This window comes from Platalea leucorodia, assembly GCF_965183815.1.
Source record: "Platalea leucorodia genome assembly, chromosome: 2".
Classification (NCBI taxonomy): domain Eukaryota; kingdom Metazoa; phylum Chordata; class Aves; order Pelecaniformes; family Threskiornithidae; genus Platalea; species Platalea leucorodia.
Window position 1 is genome coordinate 12,134,728 of NC_138824.1, and position 24,090 is coordinate 12,158,817.

At 50.0% G+C, this 24,090-nt stretch overlaps 1 protein-coding gene across 1 annotated transcript in view; it reads left to right on the forward strand.

Annotated features, from left to right (window-relative positions):
* Positions 1-13,268: 13,268 nt before the first annotated feature.
* Positions 13,269-24,090, forward strand: part of AMOTL1 (angiomotin like 1) — a gene marked incomplete at its 5' end in the record, with an annotated part of 71,460 nt that continues 60,638 nt past the window's right edge. Inside the window, 2 exons of the mRNA XM_082304485.1 lie at positions 13,269-13,353; positions 15,925-15,975. Coding sequence (XP_082160611.1) covers positions 13,269-13,353; positions 15,925-15,975 — 136 coding nt within the window. The remainder of the gene's footprint in view (positions 13,354-15,924; positions 15,976-24,090) is intronic.

The following is a 24,090-nucleotide window of genomic DNA, read 5'->3' on the forward strand; positions in this document are numbered from 1 at the left end:
GGAGGCAGTGGGGTGGGTGCAGGGGCCACAGGAGCTGCTGCTGACCCCCTTGTGTGCAATGTTGGGCGGACACAATGTTGGGTGCCTCCTCTTCCATGGGCAGGGAGCAGCCCTGGGGCCTCCGTGTGTCCTGGCCACTGCTGACACAAATGACAGCCCTTTGGAAAACTGTGGAGGCTGGTGTGCAGGCTCCAGTGCCTGGGAAAAAAACAGCAGTGGAAACCCCACCAGCACAGCCCAAGCCACAGACAGCCAAGAATGAGCTGTTATAGCTTGCTCATGGGGGAAAAGAGGTAGATTAGGTCTCCTTCAGTTCCCATCCAGGGAACATATATAATGTTTCATCCTTCATGAAAAAAATCTTGGAGGAAAAGCGTAATTCTTGGCATTTCAGGTGATAACCCAAGCTGTACATCCAATGTGGTTCCCTGTCCCCATAGGAGGGCAGAAGGTGGCTTTGCAGAGGACCCTGCCTGCTTGGTGGGGAGGGAAGGAACTGAGATATGGAGGGAATCAAGGAGCGCCCGCAGGTTTCTTTGAGCTGTAGTGATGGTGAGCTTGGGGTAAGTGGTTACTGGGAGGAGGGAAAAGGGAAAGGGCAGCCTCTGTCACACCGTCTATTGGGGAAGAGCCACGGGATTGCTCCATGCCCTAGAAGAAGGTGCCTCCAATTTGCTCAGAGCCGTTGGGCACGCTTCCTGCTTGTGGGCTGCAGAAAGAACAGAAAAAGGCTTGAGAGCAGTTGTTTTCCTTGGGGGAGAGAGAGTCAGGCAAAATTTAATGTACTTAATAGAATTTAAAGCTTATCTTTCATTTATGAGTGGTAGTAGGAAAAAAAAAACCAAACAGCAAACCTCTGAAAACAGTTCATGTCCAAGTTGTCTCTGATTAGAGAATCACAGTGGCCAAAGTGGGTAGGATTGACCATTATGGTGAGCAGCCTGGTAAAGCCATAGAAAAGTTGTTGGTGCTAAAGGAGGTGTCTTCTTGGCTATTAAGAAGTGTAGGGCAGTTATTGTGTATCATACAGTAAAAAGCTATCCCCATACACTCACTTTGTTGCAACTGGGGTGCCTGGTCTGTCATCTCTTGAAGTCAACAGGGAGAACATCGCTGACCTGAGGAGGTCTCTCTCTGCCCCACACCTGGAGCTGTTTCCATTTGAGAAGTGCTACCCACCAAAGTTGGATCGCTGACGAATTTTTCAGTAATGTGAATGAATTTTTTCAGTGCGAAAGTAATAATTGGCTGTGTATTACCTCAAGGGATGATTAAATCACCCGGTGTCTCAGTCTCCAGGATGCAGCTGGACACATCCTGTTAGACGCTGTTCTTCCATAATTGACCTGAGCAGACTTTCTTTACGGTTGTTCCTCACTGATAGCTCATACCGGTTACACGGCATCACTGTGTTCGTCAGAGTCTCCCATGAATCACCAGACCCTGGGGTGGGTAATTGTTACTTTGGTTCCTTGCTGGGAGTTTAAATAACGTGCACAAATCAAAAGCCCCTTATTGCTACAAAGTGCAAGTCTAAAGAATACTCAAGCAGTAATGTGAAAGGAGAAGAGGAGCTGGCATGCTTCACATTTCAGCTGGAACAAATGCCACTGCAATGCTGATGTTGTTACGGTGGAGACAGTTATGTTTTCTTAAGCAGCAAGCGGACCTGGCTGGAAAATGGCATTTCTCTTTTATGAGATATTTAGGAGTTTCAGCTTTTGGTTTTGTTCTGATGTGGAGCAAAACCAAGGTCTTCTCTAGTTTTTCACAAGAACTGAAGAGAGTGAGGTGGGGTGACAGGGACTCACCTCCCACTACGCCACATCTAAGACTGGTGGCCAAGCCCTTGCCTCGTGTAATTAGTGGTGGGGGCTTATAATTGTGCCATCCTCATGCCCAGTGAGCAGCCCTGGCTCCTCCCATGCCAGCAGGCAGAGAGGACCCTGCATCAGGTGGGGCTGAGACCTGAATGCATCCAGGTCCTCCTGCAATTTAGAGGAGGGACCCGCAGAGGATGCGGGGTGGGAGGTGACCGCAGCATCTCACTACACAGTTTGCAGGGAAGGGCGGGCAGCCAGGAGAAAACTGGGAGAAAGTGGCTGATGGATTGATGGATGTATTTCTTTGGCTCCAGTGGCAAGACGTTAGGTGTCTGTGCCACCACTGACCCTGGGGACAGAGATCATACCCTCATAAATTGGGACTGGACTCTTGGGGTTAAGGAGACTTATTTCTCTTTCTTAGAGAAAGGAGGAGGGAGATTAATTTCTCTTCTCCCAACCACCACAGCAGGGATTTTGCTCTCCCTTGTATGTGGTAGACATGAGCAAGCTTGTGGCTTACTGTCATCTCGAGGTCCCACTTGGTCTGCTCTGTAAATATCCCAGCTTACCCAGGCAAGACTTGAGTGTTCTCTCTTCCACCCAGGTGAAACCATCAACAAGCATCTGCCTATGTGTCTGTCCAACATGCATGCCACAAGGCCAGGTAGATGGTCGGCCGGGACCTGGGCGCCCTGCACCAGCACCTCCCGAGCGCTGGTATCTTTCTCTGAGGCAGCTGGGGCCGGGGCTCCCGCAGCCCAGGGAGAGGCAGCCGGGTGCCGGCTGAGCCGGGAGCGAGCGTGGGCTTGCCCTTGGATGGTGAAATACAGGACTGGGGGAGGTCAGAGCCATGTGTGGGTGAGCTGCAGGGAGAAGAGGTGCTGGGTTAACCCTGAACTGAAGGAGGATGGATTAGAAGCCAGACCAGGTGCGGGATGCCATATCCCCTATACACAGCCAGATAAGGAGGGAAGGATAAGGCACCCTTTACAAGGGCCACTGCGGTCTGGTTTTGCCACGTATCTCCTCCCATAGTCGCCAACGCCACCACTCGCTTACCAACCCCTGTTCTGCTCTTGTCTGATCCTGGGGAAGCCATTCGACGAGGTGCTGGTTGGATTCCCTCTTTATTTTTCCCTGCAGAACTCTGATTTTATTTAGCACAGAATGACATTCCCAAAAGCAGCTTCCTCTGAGGAGAATGCTGTAAATATGTCTAACTCAGTCCTCTGAAAAATACTGCAGCTTAAACAAAAGAGCTAAAGTGTTTCCCAGCTGCCAGCAGAGATCCTGCCTGAGCCTCAACTGCACTGAACGATGTACTTAGGTTTTTGAGCAAAGAAGCTTCCTCAGCCTGCTCTTGTCTTTCACCAGGGAGAAAATTATGATGATTACGGCTGTGGTGTCTGTTGGGGTCTCAGTGAGACAGAGCTCCGCTCTGACTCTCCCACCGCCGAGTAGCCCAAGAGCTGCTGCCTGTCTCTGCCTGCCCCACAAGTAGCCTGAGACTCCCCGCTGCCTGCGGCTGGCCCGGGACTTATCTCCTTCCTCCCACCAGCCACCCTTCCCTCCTCTCCCTCACTCGGCACAGGTAACCCAGCAGTGTTACTGAACAGGAGAGGATGATGTGCCCAGGGCATGGGGAGGGGGGACAGACCAGCCCTCAGCCACGAGGCTCCCTTCCTGCTCGAGGGGCAGCGGTGCAGCACCCCACCAGTGTTCGGGACATGGACAAGGTCCCACTCAGCTCCTCCCTGAGCTGCCCTGCAAGGTGGTGCCCAGAAAGGCTTTCCTAGGAAAAAGTGACTGTTTTCAGACAGAATTTGCCAACCACAGTGGGATGGCCTTTCTCATCCTGTTGTCTGGTGTGGCCCTCTGTCTTCATTTGCCCCACTCTTTTGGGGGACCACGGTGCTTGCAGCTGGGCAGATGTTTAGCAGAAGACAGGTGCCGGTGTGAAGACCTTTCCTCCACCAATTCAGAAGAACTGGTGAGCAGGACAAGCTGTGAGGTGTGGGAGTTTTGACATGGGCAGCCAGCTGCAAGGCTCAGGCGATGTGGCTGGAGAAGGAACAGGAGGCTGGTGACATCCAGCACCACCCCGTGTCCCCAACACAGGGTGGGAAGAGAGGAGCGACACCCCCTTTGCGTGTAAACCCTTCTGCAGCAGATGCAACGCTGTGCAACGACTGCTCATCGCCGCCTCATCCTGTCTCACCCAGGAGCTTGGCTTGGGCTGCAACCGTCTGCTCCACTTTTCTGCGAGGCGGATCGGTGCTGCCGGCTGTAAATCTGCCGGGGAGCTCATGACTCACAGTGTAAGAGCCATGGAGCGCTGTGAATTATGCGGCGCCAGCTGCTCACCTTTCTGAAGGCGGTTTTGGCTCCCCAGGATGTTTGTGCAGGAGCGAATGAGCCTGTGCCATGGTGGGGCGACCGCAGCCCCGCACAGACATGCCGGGAGGAGGGTAAGAGCGTGCCCCATGTCAGCAGGCCTGGAAAAGCCATCAAGACTTGGTGTCACTGTAATTACAAGCCTGCGATGTAGGGGTTTTTTTTGAAAAACAAGCTTAATCCAAAGCCTCCCTTGCACATATGTCCATTGGTTGACTTCTGTCCAAGTGGAGTGGTTTCTCCAAGTGTCTCCCACTACAGAGTTGAAGCCTTGGGGCATCCCCATCCTCAGGCTGCATCCTGGGGCACCAGCACCCCAGGGGCTTGGTGGGAGAGCTTCAACACTGCCAGGGCTGCTTCTCCTGCTTTGCAGCTGTGGTGGGTGAGCCTGGATGTGAGGATGGCCTTGGGATATCCCAGCACAGCCAGGGCCCCTCTCAGCTCCTCACCTGCGCACAGGCGGTGGCACAGCCTGAATCTTTCACTGCCCCACACACCGGCTGCCACTGCAGCTGGCACCAGTTGGCACCGTGCTGGCAGTCCCCAAAACGCCTCTGGGTAAGAGCTTGGATGCTTTTTTCTTTGTGGTCAGAGCTGAGACATGCCTCTGGAGGACGTGTGGGAACACAAGGTCTTTGAGGGTCTTTGCTCCCTCGCTGATGTCTGCTGCGCCGGGACTTGCTGGCTTCCTAAAAGCACAGGCAGCCTGCAGCCCACCTCATGCGGGGCAGCGTCCCAACCTGCTCACACCACACGAAGGTGCCAAGCACAGCCAGGTACTGTTGGAGGCATTAGGCAATGCTGGCCAAAGCCAGGATGGGGTGATAAAACTGAGCCCCAGCTGGAAAGAGCAAAGGCCACCGATCAGAGTTGGCTCAAAGGTTGCACAGCACATTTCTCTGTCATTCAATGCACATGGATGCTTGAAGCCCTCCTGCTCCTGGGAATGGGAGCTGTTTGCCTCCCGGGTATGAGGTTTTCTGTCTAACCTGGTGGCTGGAAGTCCTTCACAGCTGAGCTCATAATTTTGAAATCACCTCCTGAGTACTGTAAGCTGTCAAGAGAGATGATGGATGGAGCTGGTCTTTTGGGAGACAGAGCAAAAACCAAGATCTGTTCACATCTGCCTCAGGTGCGTGGACTGCCTACGCTCAAGTGAGCTTGCTGCTGTCACGCACGAATTGGAGCTTCGCTCTGAGATGTCCTCGTTATAAGCCATTGGGGAAAACTGGTAACTCTGACAAAACATTGCAGGGTGTGAACATCTGCTGGAGCCATTCGCTCCATGGTAAGCCCATATTCTTCCTTGCGAGAAGATGGTGTAATCAAGGCCCCCTTCACTGTTTGCTCTGCATTCTCAGCCTTCTCTTCTCCCTTATGCTGGGCACAAGGGGCTTCTCTGGGAAGCCCACCTACATGGTATCCCATTCTCTCGTGGTATCTATTCCTCTTCTCAGATTGCCTGAGGTGGCATTTGATGATGGCAGAAATCCCTTTCCTGGTGTCACCTTTCCCCAGGTGCTTCTGACTCAACGGAAAACCCAGGAAGACATCCGCCATCCTTATCAAGATGTAACTAGCCCAGACACTGCTGCATCACGTCATTTTTTCAGCCAGTATCACCGATGACTCAACCTCCATTAACAGCACTCATCAGGGACTATTTCACCCTACCTTTCCTCCTGGCCAGAGGCCACCCTGTAACCTGTGCAACCCACTGAACTTCAGATCAGCTCTTCCAGCACTGTGGCTGCTTTCGAGACCGTGCCGCTCCTTCTCCTCAGCTCTCCCCGCACATGCTGCTGCAAACTGCCGAGGAAGGCAGGAACGAAAGCGGACAGCCCAGCATCTCCGTTAGCTTTGATGTTTGGGACATATGAATTAGCAAAGCCTCTGTTCGAGGGGATCTCCTTGCAGGGCTACTGCAGACTGTCGAGGGATTTACATGGCCAGTTGGGTTTTTTTTCCCTTTGCTGTGCTTCCACGGGTTACTTTCCCAAAGATAATTATATGACTCAGGAAGACAAACGCATACCTCGCATACTTGCGGGAACCATAACGCCGATAGGTGGTGTAGAGCATTCTGAAGCTCTTTGAACACACAAGAGCAGCTGAATTCCCGTGACTTACCTACCCAAACCAAAGCAAGTCCAGGCAATGGCTGCATAGTTTTCGCGGAGCCCTTACCCAACAGAGGACAAATATCTCCCCAAGAAAGCTTTGGTCTTGCAGCACCAAGGCACGGATGCTTTTTGTCACCAGAAAAATCGCGGGTGTTTTGTCAGGTAAGATTTACCATTTCTATTTTACCATTTTTTGAAAGATCTTGTCCAAACTGAGGCTGGAACAGGAACATTTTCTACTATGAATGCAAAAAAAAGGCAGTCGTGTGCTTTCTGAGAGGTCACCGGAACAGCACAGAGAAATTATCCTCTCTTAAATAGGTGAGTGATTGTTATGGCTGAAATAACCTGGCAGCTAATCGCCTGTGAAGATAACTGGCAGAAGTGAGGTGTGGTGGTGTTTGATATTGCTAGTTTAGCACGGACAGCTCTGCAAAAGGCACAAAGGGAGACACAGGCTTTGCTTCAAGTGCTTTAACATTTGAATTGTTGAGTTGCGATTTGATTTGCTGATTTTGGAAGAAAACTAGAGAAGTAAGAAAGAAAAATTTTATTCCACGTGGTAACTTGGAGGACCTTACAGATCTTAAAACCACCCGAAATCCGGGTCGATGTGCGCACCCAGCATCTCCTGTACCTTGTCATCAGAGCGGTGGTCCTGGAGCGCTGCGAGGTGGCTCCTGATGTCCTGCCATGCCTGCGGGATGGCTGGGACAGGCTTGTGAGCTCCTCTGGGGCCGTTTTTTGGGGCACCCTGCTCAGGAGTGAGAGTAAGAGCTTGGCTGAAATTGAAGCTTATATTTTCAAAGCTTTTCAAGCTTTTGTTCTGGATCCTGGGTATCTGTGTAGATGTGTGTCCCTAACTAGGGATGAGCTATTCAGATGAAATCATGACATGTAAATAGGGATGTATTTATTGGTTTGCCTCCTACCTTTACATCCAAAGGGATATGGAGGATATAGAGGACCTTCTAGCACCTGTCCCCATCAGTGTGGGTGACTTGAAACTACCCACCTGCCAATGTCTCCCCTGAGTCCGGGCTGGGACAGGTCCTCCAAAAGGGCTTCACCATACAGAGGGCTTATCAGAAATGCCTTGGGATCCGTGGGCAATGCTGGGAGCCTGCCCCCGAGCCCCTTCCCGCTCTGGCCATCCTCGCAGCCCTGAACCAAGGCAGGGGAACAGCAGCTGTGCTTTTGGGAAGGCTCCCTTCGGAGGAGATTGTGTGTTTCCTGGCTCCTGAACATTTTGGTTTGTCGGGGCAAGGGGAGCGATACAATGTGCAGCTTGTCCTGACATGTGCCTGCTGTGTGTAAACCCGCAGCTTTTATAAAAAGGGCTCCTCTCCTGGGGACTGCGGAGCCTTCAAGTGCTTCTTGGCTCTGGGCTTCTCCTTTAGCTGTTGTAAGATCAGATTAATGATGTATTAGTTCGAGATAACCGCCATGAGATCATGTAATTAACTTGTGATCATGCTCTGTGCCAGTTGGCTGAAACTCGCCGCTTTTAAAAAAAACCTCTTTCAGACCAGCTACAAATAGAGCTTTTTGAATGATGGCATTAACAAATAGCTCATTAGTCACCTTTCGGGCTAATTAAGGGAGTACATCCAAGGCAGTAAAGAACAGCAGTGGGTGATTAAAGGCAGCCGTCAGGCTGAGCTCTGCGGTACAGGGGAAGCCGTTTATCACCTTGTGCGCTTCGCTGTGGCCATCGTGCTCCCAGTTACATGGGTTTGTGATGTCCCCCTCCAAGGCCTGATCCTGCCCTGCTCAGCTCCGTAAGGCTCGGACAGACCTTCTCACTAATAGCTGCGGAGAGGCAGGTGCCGAAAGGCAATGCCTTCGCAGGGCAGCGATACCTGCCCAAGAGCGGCTGCTGCTTGCCCAAGCGACGTGACTTGACCTCGGCCCTGCTCTCACATTTGGCGTACGTGGCCTTTTTGACAGATAAAAGTTTTGCTCTGAGCAAAACTGAGGGTCAGGGGATGCTTTAACTTCTCTGGACTCACTGGGAGTGGGAAGAATCTGGGTTACCATGTAGGCACCATAAGGATGTATATACCATTTTGGTGAGCACTGGGCTGGAACAGGCACTGTAAGGATGTATATACCATTTTGGTGAGCATGGGGATGGACATTTCCAGCCCATGCCTGATGAGAGGAAGGCTGTGTCACTATCCCAGTATTTTTGCAGGGCACTGGGAAACATCCCAGGGAAAGGAATCTGTCTCGTAGCATTTAATCCCATGCGTGGCTGCTGTAAGACTGCTGCCCAAGACCTCCTGCAGTCTGCCTGTGATCTCTCCCTCTTCTCCAGCTGGACCGAGCTCCCTTCTTCAGTCCCCACTTCTTGCCTCAGCTTCAGTCCTGGCTTGGCTGCCCACCTCATCCCTTTGGCATGGTGAATGTCCATCCCAAACCCCACAAATTGCTCGGAGGCATAGGTTAGGGTCGGTGCCCTCTTCTGCTGGAAAACACACTAGCAATGGCTGGCCCCCACTGTAGGGTTTGCAATGTGAGCAGAAACAGATTTCTCTCTCCTGTCCCACCCTCCCTCGCCAAACTGATACCTAACCCCACTCTCCTCAGTGTCCTCCTTGCTGCCCCATCTGCCAGACCTCCCGTGTCTGGTGGCCACCTCAGCTGTTGTGTAGCCCTTTCTCTTGCCCCAGTCCCTGCCAATGCTGACCCCACCTTTACACTGGGTTGCAAGATGCTAGTGGTGGCTCTGCAGCCACGCACCCTGGCCTGGTCACCAAGCCTTGTGATAGTGTGGCATGGGGCCACTCTGCTGCCCAGGAACCAGCTGTGTGCACCCCACACTGCCCAACTCCCTCGGGCCAGATCCTGCTCAGAAGGGTTCACACGTGAGCTCTTCTTAGGAGCTACAAGGGGTTGGAAAGGTTGTTTGTCTAAATAAATAAATCATTAAGTGCAAAGGGCTCCTTTGTGCTGCTTTGGCGGCTTGGACCAGCGAGGTGGTGTGTGGTTATCACCAGCCCTAGGTGGTCACTAGCCTTAGCAACGCCTGGGTCAGATTGGACTGAGCATCTCACGAAACTGGGCCCTTCTTCATTCCTCGTGGAGGAGAGAAGTAGCTGAGTCTTCATCTTCTGGAAGATACCACTGATTTTTACCCCCAGTCAAGTAGGTGGATGCAGCTAGAGCTCTGAAGTTGAACCGTATGCAAGGAGATATGATAGGTCAGAGAAATGTGAGATCCTTCGTACAGCATCCGCATCTCTGCTCGGCAGTGCCTGGTTTTGGTGAGCCATGTGGATGGAGCCAATTTTGAGGGCAGTGCTTGGGCAAATGCTGCTGGCTTCTTCTTGTCCTCCAGGTCAAGCCCCTGCCTGCTGGAGCCTTTAGGGTTTGACGCTTTAATCTCTTGCCTGCCTGGGTTATTCTCAGGTCATTAACTTTTATTTTCCTGCTGTTCTGGCCGTGTGAATTCTGCAGTTTATGGTACTAAAAAAAAAAAATCCCCGTGTAGCTGCTGAGTGCCCAGAGAGGCTGCATGGCAGATTGTCTTAAACTGGAAATGCTCCAGAAGAGGAGCTTAACTGGGGCTTGTCCTCTGACAGCCACTTCTTACAGATTAGATGGGTTGTAAAATATTGCTGAAATGGTCATTCCAATATTATGCTATTTTATTCTGCAGCTTGGAAGAGATTTGCAGGTTAGGCTGAAAATGGACAGTGGTTTGTGATCCATGTGGGTGTTATTGAGGTATAGTGAAAGCTGTGAAGTGAAAGGGGTCTTAATTCATTTGGCTCCTATTACTTTTTTGTATTGTATCAGGACATGACATATAGCAGGAATGTAAGTCAAGTCTTTTCTTATCTTGTTTCTTCTTAGAGGACTGGTGGAAGCTGTAGGTGTGTAAAATGAGGTACCCTTGCCCTAAATGAAGGCTGAACACAGGATCTGAGTGCAGGTACTTTGGAAAATCTGACATTTGATTTGTCTTCTTAAAAGATAGTGGTAATAGGTGTTGACTATTGACTGCAACAAGGCCGAGCGCTTCAAGCAGCTGGAGCATAAATCCCAGCCCTTGCGAGACATCAGGCTGAGTGGCAATGCCTCTTTCTTCAGCTTTGCATTTTAGTGAGAACAGTCTATTGCATGAACATTAATGCAGCCAGCAGACCCTGGTCTGTGTTCGTACCCATCCCTTTCCCTCCCATCCCATCCTGCGGGGTGGCTGCAGCGGAGGGTGGGCACGAAAGATGCTCTGTGGTGCGACAGGGACCACAAACCCATCCCTGATCCTGTGATGCTGGCCCCAAGGACCTGACGCCATCAGCCTCTGCTGGCACCAAGCTCTGCTGTGAAGGGAAGGGATGGATGCCCCAAAGCTGCAGCAATGACTGATGCTTATGATCTTTTAGGTGTTTCTCATTGCCAGTATTTTTGTCCCAAATAAATTTTGGCTTTTGCTTTCTCTAATATTGGTTAGACCTTATGTATCAGTAAATTCAGAAGTTTTACATTTGCAATTAATCTTCTGTGTGACGGGAGCTCAGGGCTCGTGTCTGTACGATCTCATGTCTATATGATTCTGAACAGAGCGGGACAGCGTGCAAAGAGCTGAGGTCTGGAGGTTTGCTTTTTTCTTCTTTCAGAGAAACAAGTGAATATGGAAAAGCCATTTTATCTTGTACGCTACGTTGATAAATTGCCCTTTCGTTCTTTCTCTCTTATACTTTTATTGAACTTGCAGACAAACCTCTCCCTTGGCAGGTGGAAAAAATAAATTGCCAGCAGTACACACTGACGAGATGCCTTTCAGTAGTGGAGCTGTACAAATAATAGGTTTTTCATTTCAGTAACTGAATGGAAAAACTGAAAATACTTTTTGTTTTGGGTCACCCCCTAAAGGAGAATGTTTCTTTTCTTCTTTGATTTCTTTTCATAAGCATTGCACGAGACATTCTCGTTTGAGATTATTTAGTGCTTTTCATAACTTAAAAAAAGAAGAAAAAAGAAAAGAAAAAGCAAACTAGGTCACTTTCAAACTAAAAACATCATTTGAAAGAACAACAAAAAATGTTTCATCTTAAAAATGTCAAAATGGAGCCCAACAAAAAATGTTTCATCTTAAAAATGTCAAAATGGAGCCTTGCAGCTTTTCTCAGAACTTTTTTCTTCTCTTTCAGCTAAAACTCATTACATATTCAACCGAAATTCACCCAGAGTCTCGGTACCTATTAATTGCCCTTCAGATGAATTTGCTACATCAAAAAACCCCAGTTGAGCTCCGCCTGCACGCGGCAGTGACCGGTCCTGTTTGCTGCTCAGCAAATGCATACGCACAGGGATTTAATTCTACTTAATTAAGGTGTTGACCAGGTGAAATGACCTCTCGCAGGTCTGGCCAGCCAGGGAAGCACCAGCACAGCCATGATTCGCCCTGGTGAGATCCAGCAGTGTGCTGGGGCAGGGGCTTGGGAGCCACCAGGGCGATACGCCGATGTGGGGCTGCTGCCCCTTCCCGCAGACCCCCCAGCTGCAACATCTCCCCTGGATGAGATGGTGGCTGGGGAGCGCCAGTGCTTGGGAAATGCAATGGTGTGGCTCAGCCATGCTTCACTTCCCCATGGGGACAGGGCCCATCCGCCTCTTTCTTTGCCTGGTTTCCTAAGGAAATGATGCTGGTGTGCTGGTATCCCTCCATCGCTACCTGCCTGTCCCTCCCAGGAGTGCCCTCAATTCAGGGCCCTGGCAGCATTAAATTGCAACAAATTCCTACAAGTGACGATGACGAAAATCAGGGGCTGAGTAGAGATGCACAGCATCCGGTGTGGTGGGTCCCAGGGGACTCACCTAACCATGAAACCAGCTCCATTGGTGCCATTTGGGGTCCAGGTGTGGCTCAGACAATGTTAGGGACAGTCCCTGTTGTCACCTCCTCTTCAGCATCTTCCTGCAGAAGCAAGAAAGCTCTGCAGTAAATTTTGTTGCATCCCAACACTGGTGTGTGCTTCCTTGATAATTTAGAGGTTGTTGATGCTGGAAGGACTCTATTCCCTCCCAGATCCATGTACTCCAGAAAATTTAGGGATCGATGAAATGCCCCTGTGTGCTTACCTCGCCAGGGATGCACAGATCCAAGGGGTCAGGGAGGGAAAACGACTGCACGTATTCCCATGGACTCCCACCTGCAGCAAACCTGTAGGTAGCACTGAATGGCCAATAGACAGGAAAATAATTTAGTGTCTGCACCAGAAAGGGAGTTTTTGGGGTTAGGAGCTCCAGCTTTAACTGCTCAATAATCTCCATCCTTCCCTGGTGGCTCACAGCCACCGCTCCAGGGCTGGGGCCGCTGTGAGAGCCAAGTGGCCAGTGGTAGCATTGGCTTGTAATATGTAATGGATAACTCCCAGGCTGTAACTCCTGTCCATAGAGGGCCTGGGACACAGGAACAAGAGCCAGCACCCCTGCCCGCTCCCCTTGCCAGCTGGGCTCCGGGGTGCAGTCAGGCTGGGCATGTAGAGCCGAGACACTCATCCCTGATGGACAGCCCTGTGGCACGTCACCCTGCTCAGAAATAAAACCCCATCCCTGCAAATATTATGAGGGATTAGGAATTTGTCAGTGTTGGTCAGACTGACAACAGAAAATGGAAGAGGTCCAAGCATCGGTGGCCTTCTGACACAGCAGGGAGACCTGTCGATGTGATAAGTCAAGGCTTGGCAGAATCGGCTGCTCCTTGGTCCAATAGTCCCCTGTGAGCCATCAGATTTTTTTTCTTTTCCTTTTTTTCCCGAAATATCGAGAAGACAGTTTCGTCTGCTGAAGCAAGCTCTCAGCAGCTAGCCATGGTGCAGACCATGACAGGCACTCAGAGTATCTTCTGGTTATTCCCCAGAGAGAGCAGCAGGAGGCATTGCAAGCAAATCTTTGATGCTGCAGATCAGAGATGGACCCTGGTGAAAACTGGAAGCTGGATGAAACCAACTGGTTGTCTCATGGTGGGATCCATCCCTTTGCCAGTGTGAAAGGAGGTAGGACATGATTGCTGGTTTTTAATCCACCCAGTGAATGTGCGGGAAGCCTTACCAATGTGCTGCTGCCCTTCACTGTGCTTGCAGTGGTCCCAGGGGTTTTGCTGGGCTATGTCCTGAGCAAGGCAGTACTCAGTATGAAGGTGGGAAAGGTCTGACCCACACTGCAGTGTCTTGCCAGGAGCTGTCACATTGACACAGGCACTTGATCTGTGGCTTGTCTTCCTTCTCTGGAGTGGCCTTTTGCCAAAAAACCCCCAACACCCACCTTTTGGCAAGTTAATATGCCACTTGTGCTAGATGTGACCACCCTTATTCTCCACAAGCAGGAGTCTGCAGATGGCGGTGGCTGGGGAGGAGTGAGGAGGGGAGCTAGTAAAATACCCCCTTCTCTCTTCAATCGTGTTTGCGTGGGACGATTTAGGATGGCTCCAGGAAGACACGCTGTCCCAGCAGTGACAGGAGGGCCGAGGGCTGCCCTGGGTGGGGCTTTCTGTGCAGGACCTTTCAAGGTTTCAGCCCAACTTAGCATGACATAAAACCTCCCAGCCTGAGGCTGGGGTCCATTGCTCTCCAGAAATCACCAGTCTCAGGAAAGCACTCGGGGCAGATGCAATGGGAAATAGCCAGCAGAACTATTTCCACTATCGATTCATCTCTACCTAATTTCCAAGCAGCTGCTGTAATTTGCTTTTTAATCTCCATTAATCTCGAACATTTGGCAGAAGCAGCCACATGGGCTCCCTGCTCGGCCCCAGCTCATCATTGTCACCAGAGGTCCCTGTCCCCCCGGCCAGCACAAGCTGCCCCTCCTTGGGCAAAGCTCCTTCTTTGGCTGGGACATGCTGTGCCCCGGACTAAAACCAAAATAAACCCACAGTCTTCCAGATGACAGAACCTTGGGAACAGAAACATTTTGCTTTGGTAAAATGCTCCGCTTATCTCCATCTGTTTCCTTCGGCTTCCTGCTGATAGCTCAGATGCCTGGGAAAGGGAACAGCCTGAGATGCGGCATCGTCTCCTTTTCCACAAGAATTTAATTAGATAAGGAGGTTTATGCTTTTGAACCCAGCAGCTCTGGGTTCAACCTCCCCAGCCAAGCACCACTGGGTGGCATCCTTATGATAGCACATCTGCTGCTTCTGCAGGTACCCGGCGCAGGGTGGCTCCAAGGGACCAGCACAGGGATGCTTGCTGCAGTCCGTCCTTCTTACTCATTACGACAATCTCCACTTCTGTTATTTTTCTAAAGTCTTCGCCATGTGCGTGGTCTCTGTTACCGTTCATAGGTTGGGTTATACTGTTGGGTTTGGGATCCCACTGTGCTTGGGTCTGTAATGCAGAGGAGGGCAGAGTCACTGCCATCAGGAGTTTATAAAAATCCAAAACAGTTAAATGTGGATATACATTGGCCTTTGATTTTGTATGCAGCCTGTTGCTATCCTAAACTAGTGGCTCACAGCCAACTGATGGGCCTAACAGTATTTTATAGTGGGGGGCAAGATCTCTTAGAAATGTCACAGGCATGGATTACTATATGGTGTCATGCACCTGCCCTTCTTAAACATCCTCCTTGAACCTCCTAGGAGCCATCCGCAGATTTCAGACTAAAAGGCTTTTTAGTCTAACCCATGCATTGAACAAATGCCATGAACCTGAAAGAAAAAAAAAACAAAAAACCAAAAACCAACAGGAAAAAACCCACTCTTTGCAAATTTATTTTTTTTTTTTAAATTGCATTGAGTTTCTGCAATTTAGCAGCATTTTGACATTGAAAGAAATGTTTGAAAATAAAGAAATACCCACCAACCCCAAGGCACAAATGGCATTTAACAGTTGGCCACATGCTCCTATGGGGCTGTGGGTCCTTCTGGCAGTGAGGGATCCCTGTGCGCTGTGGTCCGCAGCTGGGAGCAGGCAAGGATGGGTGGGTTCATGGTGGGACTGGGCTTGGGATCCAAAATAATCTCCCACGAGTCTTTGGTGAGAGATGCCACTAGCTCAGGCGTTTCCAGAGCTCATGGTCTAACTTGCCACAGGCACTGAGTTACAGCAATATTATTATCGGATGGCTCAAGGGTTTGCTTAGCCTCTGAAAAATTCCATTTGGAGCATTTTCCTTCTCCCGCTGGCTAAACCTACCCCACCTGCCGCTGTTGGAGGAGACTGTAGCACGCAGGAAAGCTTTGCTGTGGGCAGGATGCTCCTGGCCATGCCCTGAGACCCGGGTGAGCCAGGGAAAGGGAGCGGAGAGCCGCGGCATGGCCAAAAAGGGGAGCAGGGCCAGGGGATCCCGGTGTGGGCAGAGACAGGGCAGCAGAGCTCTGGCTTTTTGGCAGTGCTGGGGAGGGTAAGGGTTCATCCTGCCAAGTCTCCATGTTAAGCTGACTCCAAGGTTTTTCAATAACAACTGGATTAAAAGAAACACACATATAAAGGCTGTCAGGGGTGAACTGGAAGCAAGCTGAGCAGGGGCTTATCTGCAGTGTGATTAAACCAGCGTTGTCACCCCAGCTCTCCACACCTCCCTCTCCAGCTGACCTTTCCAAGCATTTGTTCTTCTTCCCTCAGACAATGAGCTCTCCGAAGGTGCCCCAGCCCTCTTTGCTCTGGATCAGCTGGGTAAGTCCATGCGTGATACATTTTCCTCTTCCTTTCTTCCTATGTAGCGTAATTAGGAGATGACTTGAAACACAGGGCAGCCACTGAATGCATTCCACTGCATAAATTCATCATCACTGGTGCCTCCTCTCTGTGTTGCATTTGAATGCTATCCATCAGAGGGATGGGACAGCTTGATGCTAGATGTTTTGGGTCAGTTTTGGGCCCCTCACTACAAGAAGGACATCGAGGTGCTGGAGCGTGTCCAAAGAAGGGCAACGAAGCTGGTGAAGGGTCTGGAGCACAAGTCTTATGAGGAGCGGCTGAGGGAGCTGGGGTTGTTTAGCCTGGGGAAAAGGAGGCTAAGGGGAGACCTTATTGCTCTCTACAACTGCCTGAAAGGAGGCTGTAGCGAGGTGGGGGTCGGTCTCTTCTCCCAAGTAACAAGCGATTGGACAAGAGGAAAAGGCCTCAAGTTGTGCCAGGAGAGGTTTAGACTGGATATTAGGAAAAAATTCTTCACGGAGAGAGTGGTTAGGCACTGGAACAGACTGCCCAGGGAAGTGGTAGAATCACAGTCCCTGGAAGTGTTAAAAAAAGGTGTGGATGTGGTGCTTAGGGACATGGTTTAGAGGTGGACCTGGCAGTTAGGTTAACGGTTGGACTCGATGATCTCAGAGGTCCTTTCCAACCTTAATGATTCTATGATTCTATGTGTTTAGTACCTTCATGTGTTAAATTGATGCAATTTTTTTTTCCCTGGGAGAGAAGCTGTCACCTTTGTGGTGCAGAGCACTCTCGGACTCTGCTGCTTCTTGCCTGGGGGTTTGAGGTTTAGCCCATGGCTGGCACTGGAGCTTCTGTGACTTTCTGGTGCCTTGCAACTCAATGAAGGCTTTTTTTACCCCCAGGAGGCAGAAGTAGAGGTGTGTAAAGCGAGAATGAAGAGTAAGACACCCAGGGAGAAAACCTCAAATGGGCATGGGAAGCTGAAGGCTTCAGAGGCTGAATCCATGGGGGAACCCAGTGATCTCCCCTTAATCCCAGGGCCAAGGTCAAAAAAGATGTGTTGCTCAGGAGGAGTTAGAGGTGCTCGAGGTAAAGTGAGGGTGAGGGCCTGAGCTGCACGCTGGAAAGCTTGTGCAGGGAAGGGGGAAATCAAGCTCCCAACCCCTCCTGAGAAAATGGGGGAAGGCTGGAGATGGAGCAGGTGGGAAAGTGCGAATTAGATGTGTTGGGAGAGACGTTGGGCTCAGGTCTGTGCACCTTTCCTTGCTCTTTGGCAGCACGGTGGGACTGTCCCCGCACACTGCAATGCCCGTCACCTTACATGACTGAGCACCGGCCCTTCCTCCCAAGGAAAAGGCGCCCTCCTCTTCACTTTCAGGACAATGAAAGTATCTCCATCCTTGGAGATATTCAGAAGGTGTCTGGACACGGTTCTGGGCAACCGGCTCTAGGTGGCCCTGCTTGAGCAGAAGGGTTGGACCAGATGACCTCCAGAGGTCCCTGCCAACCTCAACCAGTCTGAATCTGTGACTTCCCCGCTGCTCTGGAAATCCACCTTGTTCCCAGTAAGGGTGTTCTGCATGCACACACCGGGCTGCTCACCGCGTGCGGCACTGGTGGAAACTTGGGGTAGGAGGGTAAAAACTGCAGGACCCAGAACGGTGATTTTTATCACATGTAACTATCTCTGCTGTAAACCTCTGCTGCCAAGAGCCAGGATCTTGAAAAAATTCCTATAAATACAAAAATGCCTATAAACTGTATGATGCCTCGCTGGCGCTTGAAGGGGTGGCTGGGCCGGCAGCTGTCCCCACTGGCAGGTTCATACACTTGATTGTATTTTAAAAGAGTCCTTGTGAGCTCTCTCCACTTGGTGTCAGGACAGAGGCTGCTCTGACAGGCGTTCACCCAGAGGCGTGTCTAACAGGGAATGGGAATAAAGCCAAGAGCCTTCCCTTGGCTGCCTCATTCATTACCCAATTGCTGTTAAAACAAGTCAAGTAACTTTAAAACGCATTTTCTGTGACACAGCTTCCACCAGCTCCTTTTCTTCTTGATCTTCATCTTATCCCTTCACCAGTGCCTTCCCTCAGTGACATATGCCCATCTCTCCTAGCCTTGGCAAACCTTCCAAGTCTTAGCAAACGTATTCAGTGACAAAGAACACGCTCCCTCTCCCAAACAAGATTTGGTTGGTTTTACCTGGGTAGAAAAGAAATGCATTAGCAGCTAGACAGATGTTTTAGATGTGCAAAATGAGGCTCGTGGTGACCCCTGGTCAAACGGCAGGACCCTGGAGGGGCAAGGATAAGGGCTGTGACATGGGACAACCGGCCTCCTGGCATCCTCCTTGTGTTAATGGGGAAAGAGTCTGTGCCATCCAGTGTGATCCATTGCCTCCTGAGGTGGTGGTTGGCATCTCCCAGGGCTTCTGCATAGCCCTGCTCCCAGCCCAGGGGCAGCACGAGCTGCTTGGACACCGCTTTCCTCTGCACAGCAGTATTAGACAACCCTCAGCCTGGAAATGATTATTCCAACCAGTGCTTGTATCACCTTACATTTCCGCTCTGCTTTCCAAACACAGCACAGGATGCGATTGCTCCATCCAAGGTAGACAAGACAGACAAAGGATGTGAGATAGCAGAACAAGTAATGGAAAACTGATCTCTCCTCTTGCCTCCCTCCCGGCTGGTGAATTTTCAGCTGGATCAGTCTCCTGACCTGAGTCATGCACAGCTGCGCGGTCTGCGGTGCCAGGCAAGCGAGGGGGTAAGAGCAAGCACATGTTGGAGGGGGAGAGGACAAGACCATCCCAGTAGCAGCTCAGATTTATGCTGAGTTGAAGTGATCGTGTAACCAGGGCCTGAAAATATCAGGTCAAAAATACTCAGCCCTGGTCAAACCAGCCACCTGAACAGCAGGAGTTATTCGTAGCAGAGCAGAGAATAAAGCAGCGTTGTAATAATAACATCCTGAGACAAAACATCAATATCGTAACAAAGCATTATCACCATAAAAATCACAGAAAAGCAAGTCTGAGCGGGACTTCAGGAGGTCAGCTACACCTCTCTTCTGCCTGAAGGCAGGACTAACGCCTCCCATTCACCCATCACCCCACATGGAGGACCCACCTGTCCTAGCAGCCTTCCCAGGCAATCCACCCCAGGGCTTCACTGCACTGGAAGGGTTTTCTTGATGTCTAGTTAAATTTCTGTAATTTAAGCCGATTACACAATGTGCGGCTGAAGGCAGGCATAAGCAGGGAAAAGCCCTTCCAACGGGTCAGACTGAGAATTTCTTTTCCTCTGTGTGGGGGCTGGAGGAGGATCCCAACGGAGGATCACTGGATCGCATCCTTTTTTCCCTGCTCATCAAATCTGGCTTGACCTCTAGTCCTGCGTCCAGCTTTCCGGCAGCTTGTCTCAGCCTGCTGTCAACTGCAAACATAAAAAGCCATGCTTGGATTTTGAGTCATTCATGGAAATGCTGATCAGTACCAGATTTATGAGAGGCTTTTTTGCGTCGCCTCATGCCATGAGTAACTAACCTCCAAGAAGGGTTTTGACCAGTCATGCAGCCATCTATTCATACTTTCTTCTAGTCCAGGTGTCCCTTTCTTGCTTATAGTGATACCATATGACGCAGTATCACAAGCCTTACTTATATGCCAACATATACAGCATCTGCACCTTCCCCCTCATCTACAAGGTTTATTACCTCATCGCAGAAGGTTAGATGAGTCTGACCAGCTCTGTTCTTGCTGAATCTGTGCTGGCTATTACTCATATCCTCCTTTTCTACATGTTTGCAAAGCCTTTGGTTGTTCCAGTGCTTCCAAGGATGGAATCAACAATGACTGGGAAATCACTTCCTAACTCTTCCTCCTCTCCTCGTCTTAAAGACTGGTGCTTTGCTTGCCATGCCCAACCTTTGGAAACCTCTCTGTGGTCTGCTGCTGTGTGAGTCAGCACATGGCTCGCCTGTACCTTGAGCGGTGAGCACATTTCTGAGGCTCCCTGAAGTACCAGGCAAGGGAGGCAAAGGTGACTGAGGGACAGAGCAGCTTCTATGAAAGCAGACACTGAGTAAACTACAACTTGATGATGTGGAAAAGAGATGCTTGAAGGAGGATACAGTAGAAGTACAAGAATTATGAATGACATACAAGTGAATAAGGTCAAGAGAGACATAGGCATACTGGAGACAGTCTAGCGAAGGGCCACAAGGATGATGAAGGGACTGGAGCATCTCTCCTGTGAGGAAAGGCTGAGGGAGCTGGGACTGTTCAGCCTGGAGAAGGGAAGGCTCTGGGGGATCTCATCAATTTATATAAATACCCGAAGGGAGGATGCAAAGAAGACAGAGAGGCTCTTTTCAGTGGTGCCCAGGGAGAGGACCAGAGGCAATGGGCACAAACTGAAGACAGGAGGTTCCCTCTGAACAACAGGAGACACTTTTTTTACAGTGAGGATCACTGAGTGTGGGCACAGGTCGCCCAGGGAGTTGTTGTGGAGTCTCTATCCTTGGATATATTAAAAAGTCATCTGTACATGGTCCTGGGCAACTGGCTCCAGGTGGCCCTGCTTGAGCAGGGGGATTGGACTAGATGACCTCCAGAGGCCCCTTCCAACCTCAACCAGTCTGTGGTTCTATGAAATAAGGAAAGGCTTAAAACAACCCAAAGGAAGTATGTCTTCACACGCACACAATTACATTGCGCAACTCGCTGCCACAGGATGTCCAGGGTGCCAAAAGTATGAATGGGCTCAAAAAGTGATTAGAAAACATCATGGAAGAAAAATCTATGAAGGGCTCTCAAACCTGATGATGCAGCTACAGAAGGGAAATGGGATCACGTAGTAGAGGAAACAGCATTTGTACTTGTACCGTTCCTTGTATTTTCTCTGCAGTCATCTACCAGAGGCCATGTCAGAGAGAGGACACCAGGGGCTCTTAAACTTTGGTATAAGCCAACGTGGTCCTTCTTGTCTTTCCTTAGGTCCACAGTGACCAACCAGAAGAAAAAAGCAAATCAAACCCACACCTCCTCTTCCTTTCCTTTCTTCATCTGTCTCTCCTCTCCCACAGCTTTGGCTGCTGGATTTCAGCAGATATGAATCAGACGGTGACTGTTGTGTTCCTTTTGTTCTGTAAATGATTAAAACAGAACATTTCACACTTGCTTTGTGGCCCAGCAGAGGAATGCTGCATTGTCTCCTTGGCAAGTCCCGAGGTGGAATTTCTGGCTGTGGAGAAAGTGAGGTCAGGGAGAGAGAAACTCTCCAAACAGGGAACATGTGCAGACTGCTTCGCTGTCTCTCTCCTGTGCTTGCATGTCTTCTCCCTCTCTTCCGTTCCCTCATCTTTCCCCTCTTTTCCACCTCCTTCCTGCTTCACTGGCAATTTTTCTGCTTGCTGCTTTAAGATGATTTAGCTGAATATCAGAAAAAAAGAAAGAAGAATGAAAAATGCAAGGTGAAAGCCTCCAGCCCAGAAAGCCTTGTGTAGACTAATGAGAATGTGGTGAAATAGAAAAATAAAGTGGGATTGTGGGGTATGAACCCCACCTTGCCAAAATCAAGAAGAAAATGCTTGTGTAGGAGATGCAATATCTCGGTGGAAACCCCTAGGACCTGTGCCTCACGTTTCCCAACAGCCAAGCAGAGGAGGGATTATCTGGCTGTGCTATTTATACCTGCAGCCTGGGTATGGTCAGCCTGCTGCAGGAGGCTCCCCACAACGGCGGCTTGCAGGAAACACTGCTTTTGTGATACCATCTGCCGGGAGAATAAATACGCCCAGGAATGAAATCCCATTGGATAAATAAAAAGGGAAGGAAAGAAAAAGCCCTGGTCCCTGCCCTGTTTGTTCCCACTGCTTCGTAGCCATCCAGCTGTTTCTTTTTCTTTGTTGTCCTGACCTCATCCCGTACTGGAGTGAATCCAGAGAGTGAGTGCTTTGCTTAGCTGTCTTCTGCCAGAAACCAAACAGGTCAAGTTATTAGAGAAAAATGAAAGCTCTTTGGCAGAACTGGAAAAACAGATGTGCGGAGATATTTCTGCTGCCTCAAAGTACAATGCTGCCTGTTAAGTGCCTATCAGAGGGGACCTGATAAATATGCACAGTTGTCATTGTGCAAATCTTAACAGTGGCTATTAATTTAGCAGGATGGGTTTCTTTGGGGCTCCCCGAGCCGCTGAGCTCACTGCCTGCCTGGTAGCAAGATTGCTTATAAACCTTCTGCAGATGTGGTTTAGAAAGTGCTGCTCCAGCGCCACAAGAGGATTCACCTCTGCTTAGTAGTTAGAGGTGCTTCGGGATGCTGAGGATGAGTAGAAGGCTCTCTGTGGGGCAGGTGAAGCCTGTGACTATCAAGAAGAGGTAGGATTATCTCCACCTGAGGTAATGGTAAGGGCATCTTTCACATCAAAGGCTTTGTGGCTTTCATTTACTCAACTTACCTGGGTGAAGCTTTCTACACAGTGTATTCTGATTTCTTGATTCAGCTCTTGCTGTGGTCTCAGCATCGCACGGTGGTTATTCGTGCTGTCCCCAGCACTGGTGTTAACGGGGCTGTAACCCTCTGGCTGCCCGTCGGTCATCATTAAAAGCAGCAGCGACAGCAAGAAGTGATCCTGCAAGCAGGCATTTGGGGTTGCTGCAGTGTCAGGCGGAGCGGGACAATTATTTGTTTGCTTGCAGCATTAGGAATCTGCGGGATTACACGCATGGGTGGGTGCAAATGTAACAAGTGTCAATACCCGGGTGCACTTGTGGTTTGGGATGGCCGTGTCGCTTCTGCAGGGCCTCAGTGGTCCAGCCCCGGGTCTGACGGTAGCAACTGCTCAGACCTCCCCAGCTATGGGGAATTCGGGATGGCACAGGGATGCTCAGTAATCCAGGGGGCTGCTAATGGCCGACCCAGGAGGCACCTGGAAACGCTTCTCCCTTCCCATGCAGCTTGCTGAAATGCGTGGGAAATGCATGAGAGGTGTTTATTTCCCATGGCAGGGTATAACAGACATGTGCTTGCAGCCCATGGATCATGTGTGTCTCCTGGACCAGGGAGAAGCCGAAGGGAGGTAGTGAAGCGAATGGCACCGTCAGCTCCCCTCCGCTGACCTGACAGTTGGAGTTGTGGTGGCACTTGGCCCCAGCTGAGCAGGTTAGGACCAAAAGGGGTGAAGGATGAACTTCTTTCCTTCTCCAAATTCAGTCAGGGAATAACATAAAAAATATAAATATATATATATATAAAAAAAATATAAAAATAGTGGAGCTATTCCAAAATTCATTGGGGGAACAATATATTTAATATATATTTATATATATATATATTAATATAAATATAAAATTAGTGGAGCTGCAAAGTGGAGAACCTTGAGCGGCAGTTGCCTTGCCCTCCTGGGCAGCTCCCCGGCAGTTATCGGGTGTATCAAACCACAGAGGGATTAGAGAACTCCCTCTCCGGTCTGCCGTCCTTAGTTTAGCAAGTCAAAATAGAGTTGAACAGGAGAAAGGCTTTGAAAATCACCTGGAAATACACACCAGAAAATGAACGGTTTTGGGGAAAAGAGAAAAGACACTTTTACCTAGGCAGAAAAACAGGCTGTTTTCCTTGGAAACATAACAGCATGGTTCATGAGGTCCTTGTGATGCTACTGAAAGACAAGACAGCAGATAATACTTTTTCATGACATATTTATTCTTCTAGCACCGAAATCACCACCGATCATCACGCAGCAGTAGGTAAAAGGGGAGCATAGATCGTGGGGCCAGAATGAGAAACAAAATAAGCCCTTGGACAGGCTGCACCTGCTTGGCTGCAGGTAGTACAGCCAGATCACTCTGCAGTCGCCCAGTCCCCCACGACACAGGCTGTGAAGCAGAATAACCAAAATAATGTGTCCTGTTTTGCCCAACCAAATGATAAAAGTTGGAGCGTGACAAAAAGTAGTACTTGAATTGCCATTTTGAACGGGGCTCAGCAAGCAGTGCCCTCATCCAACTTCATCCACTGCTGTGAACAGGCATCTAACAAGCTGAGGGCAAAATTTCACCTTCATTTACAGCTGAGCAGGTCCATGGTTTGCCTGTTTCTATAAGCAAAGGCAACATTTGTCTCCA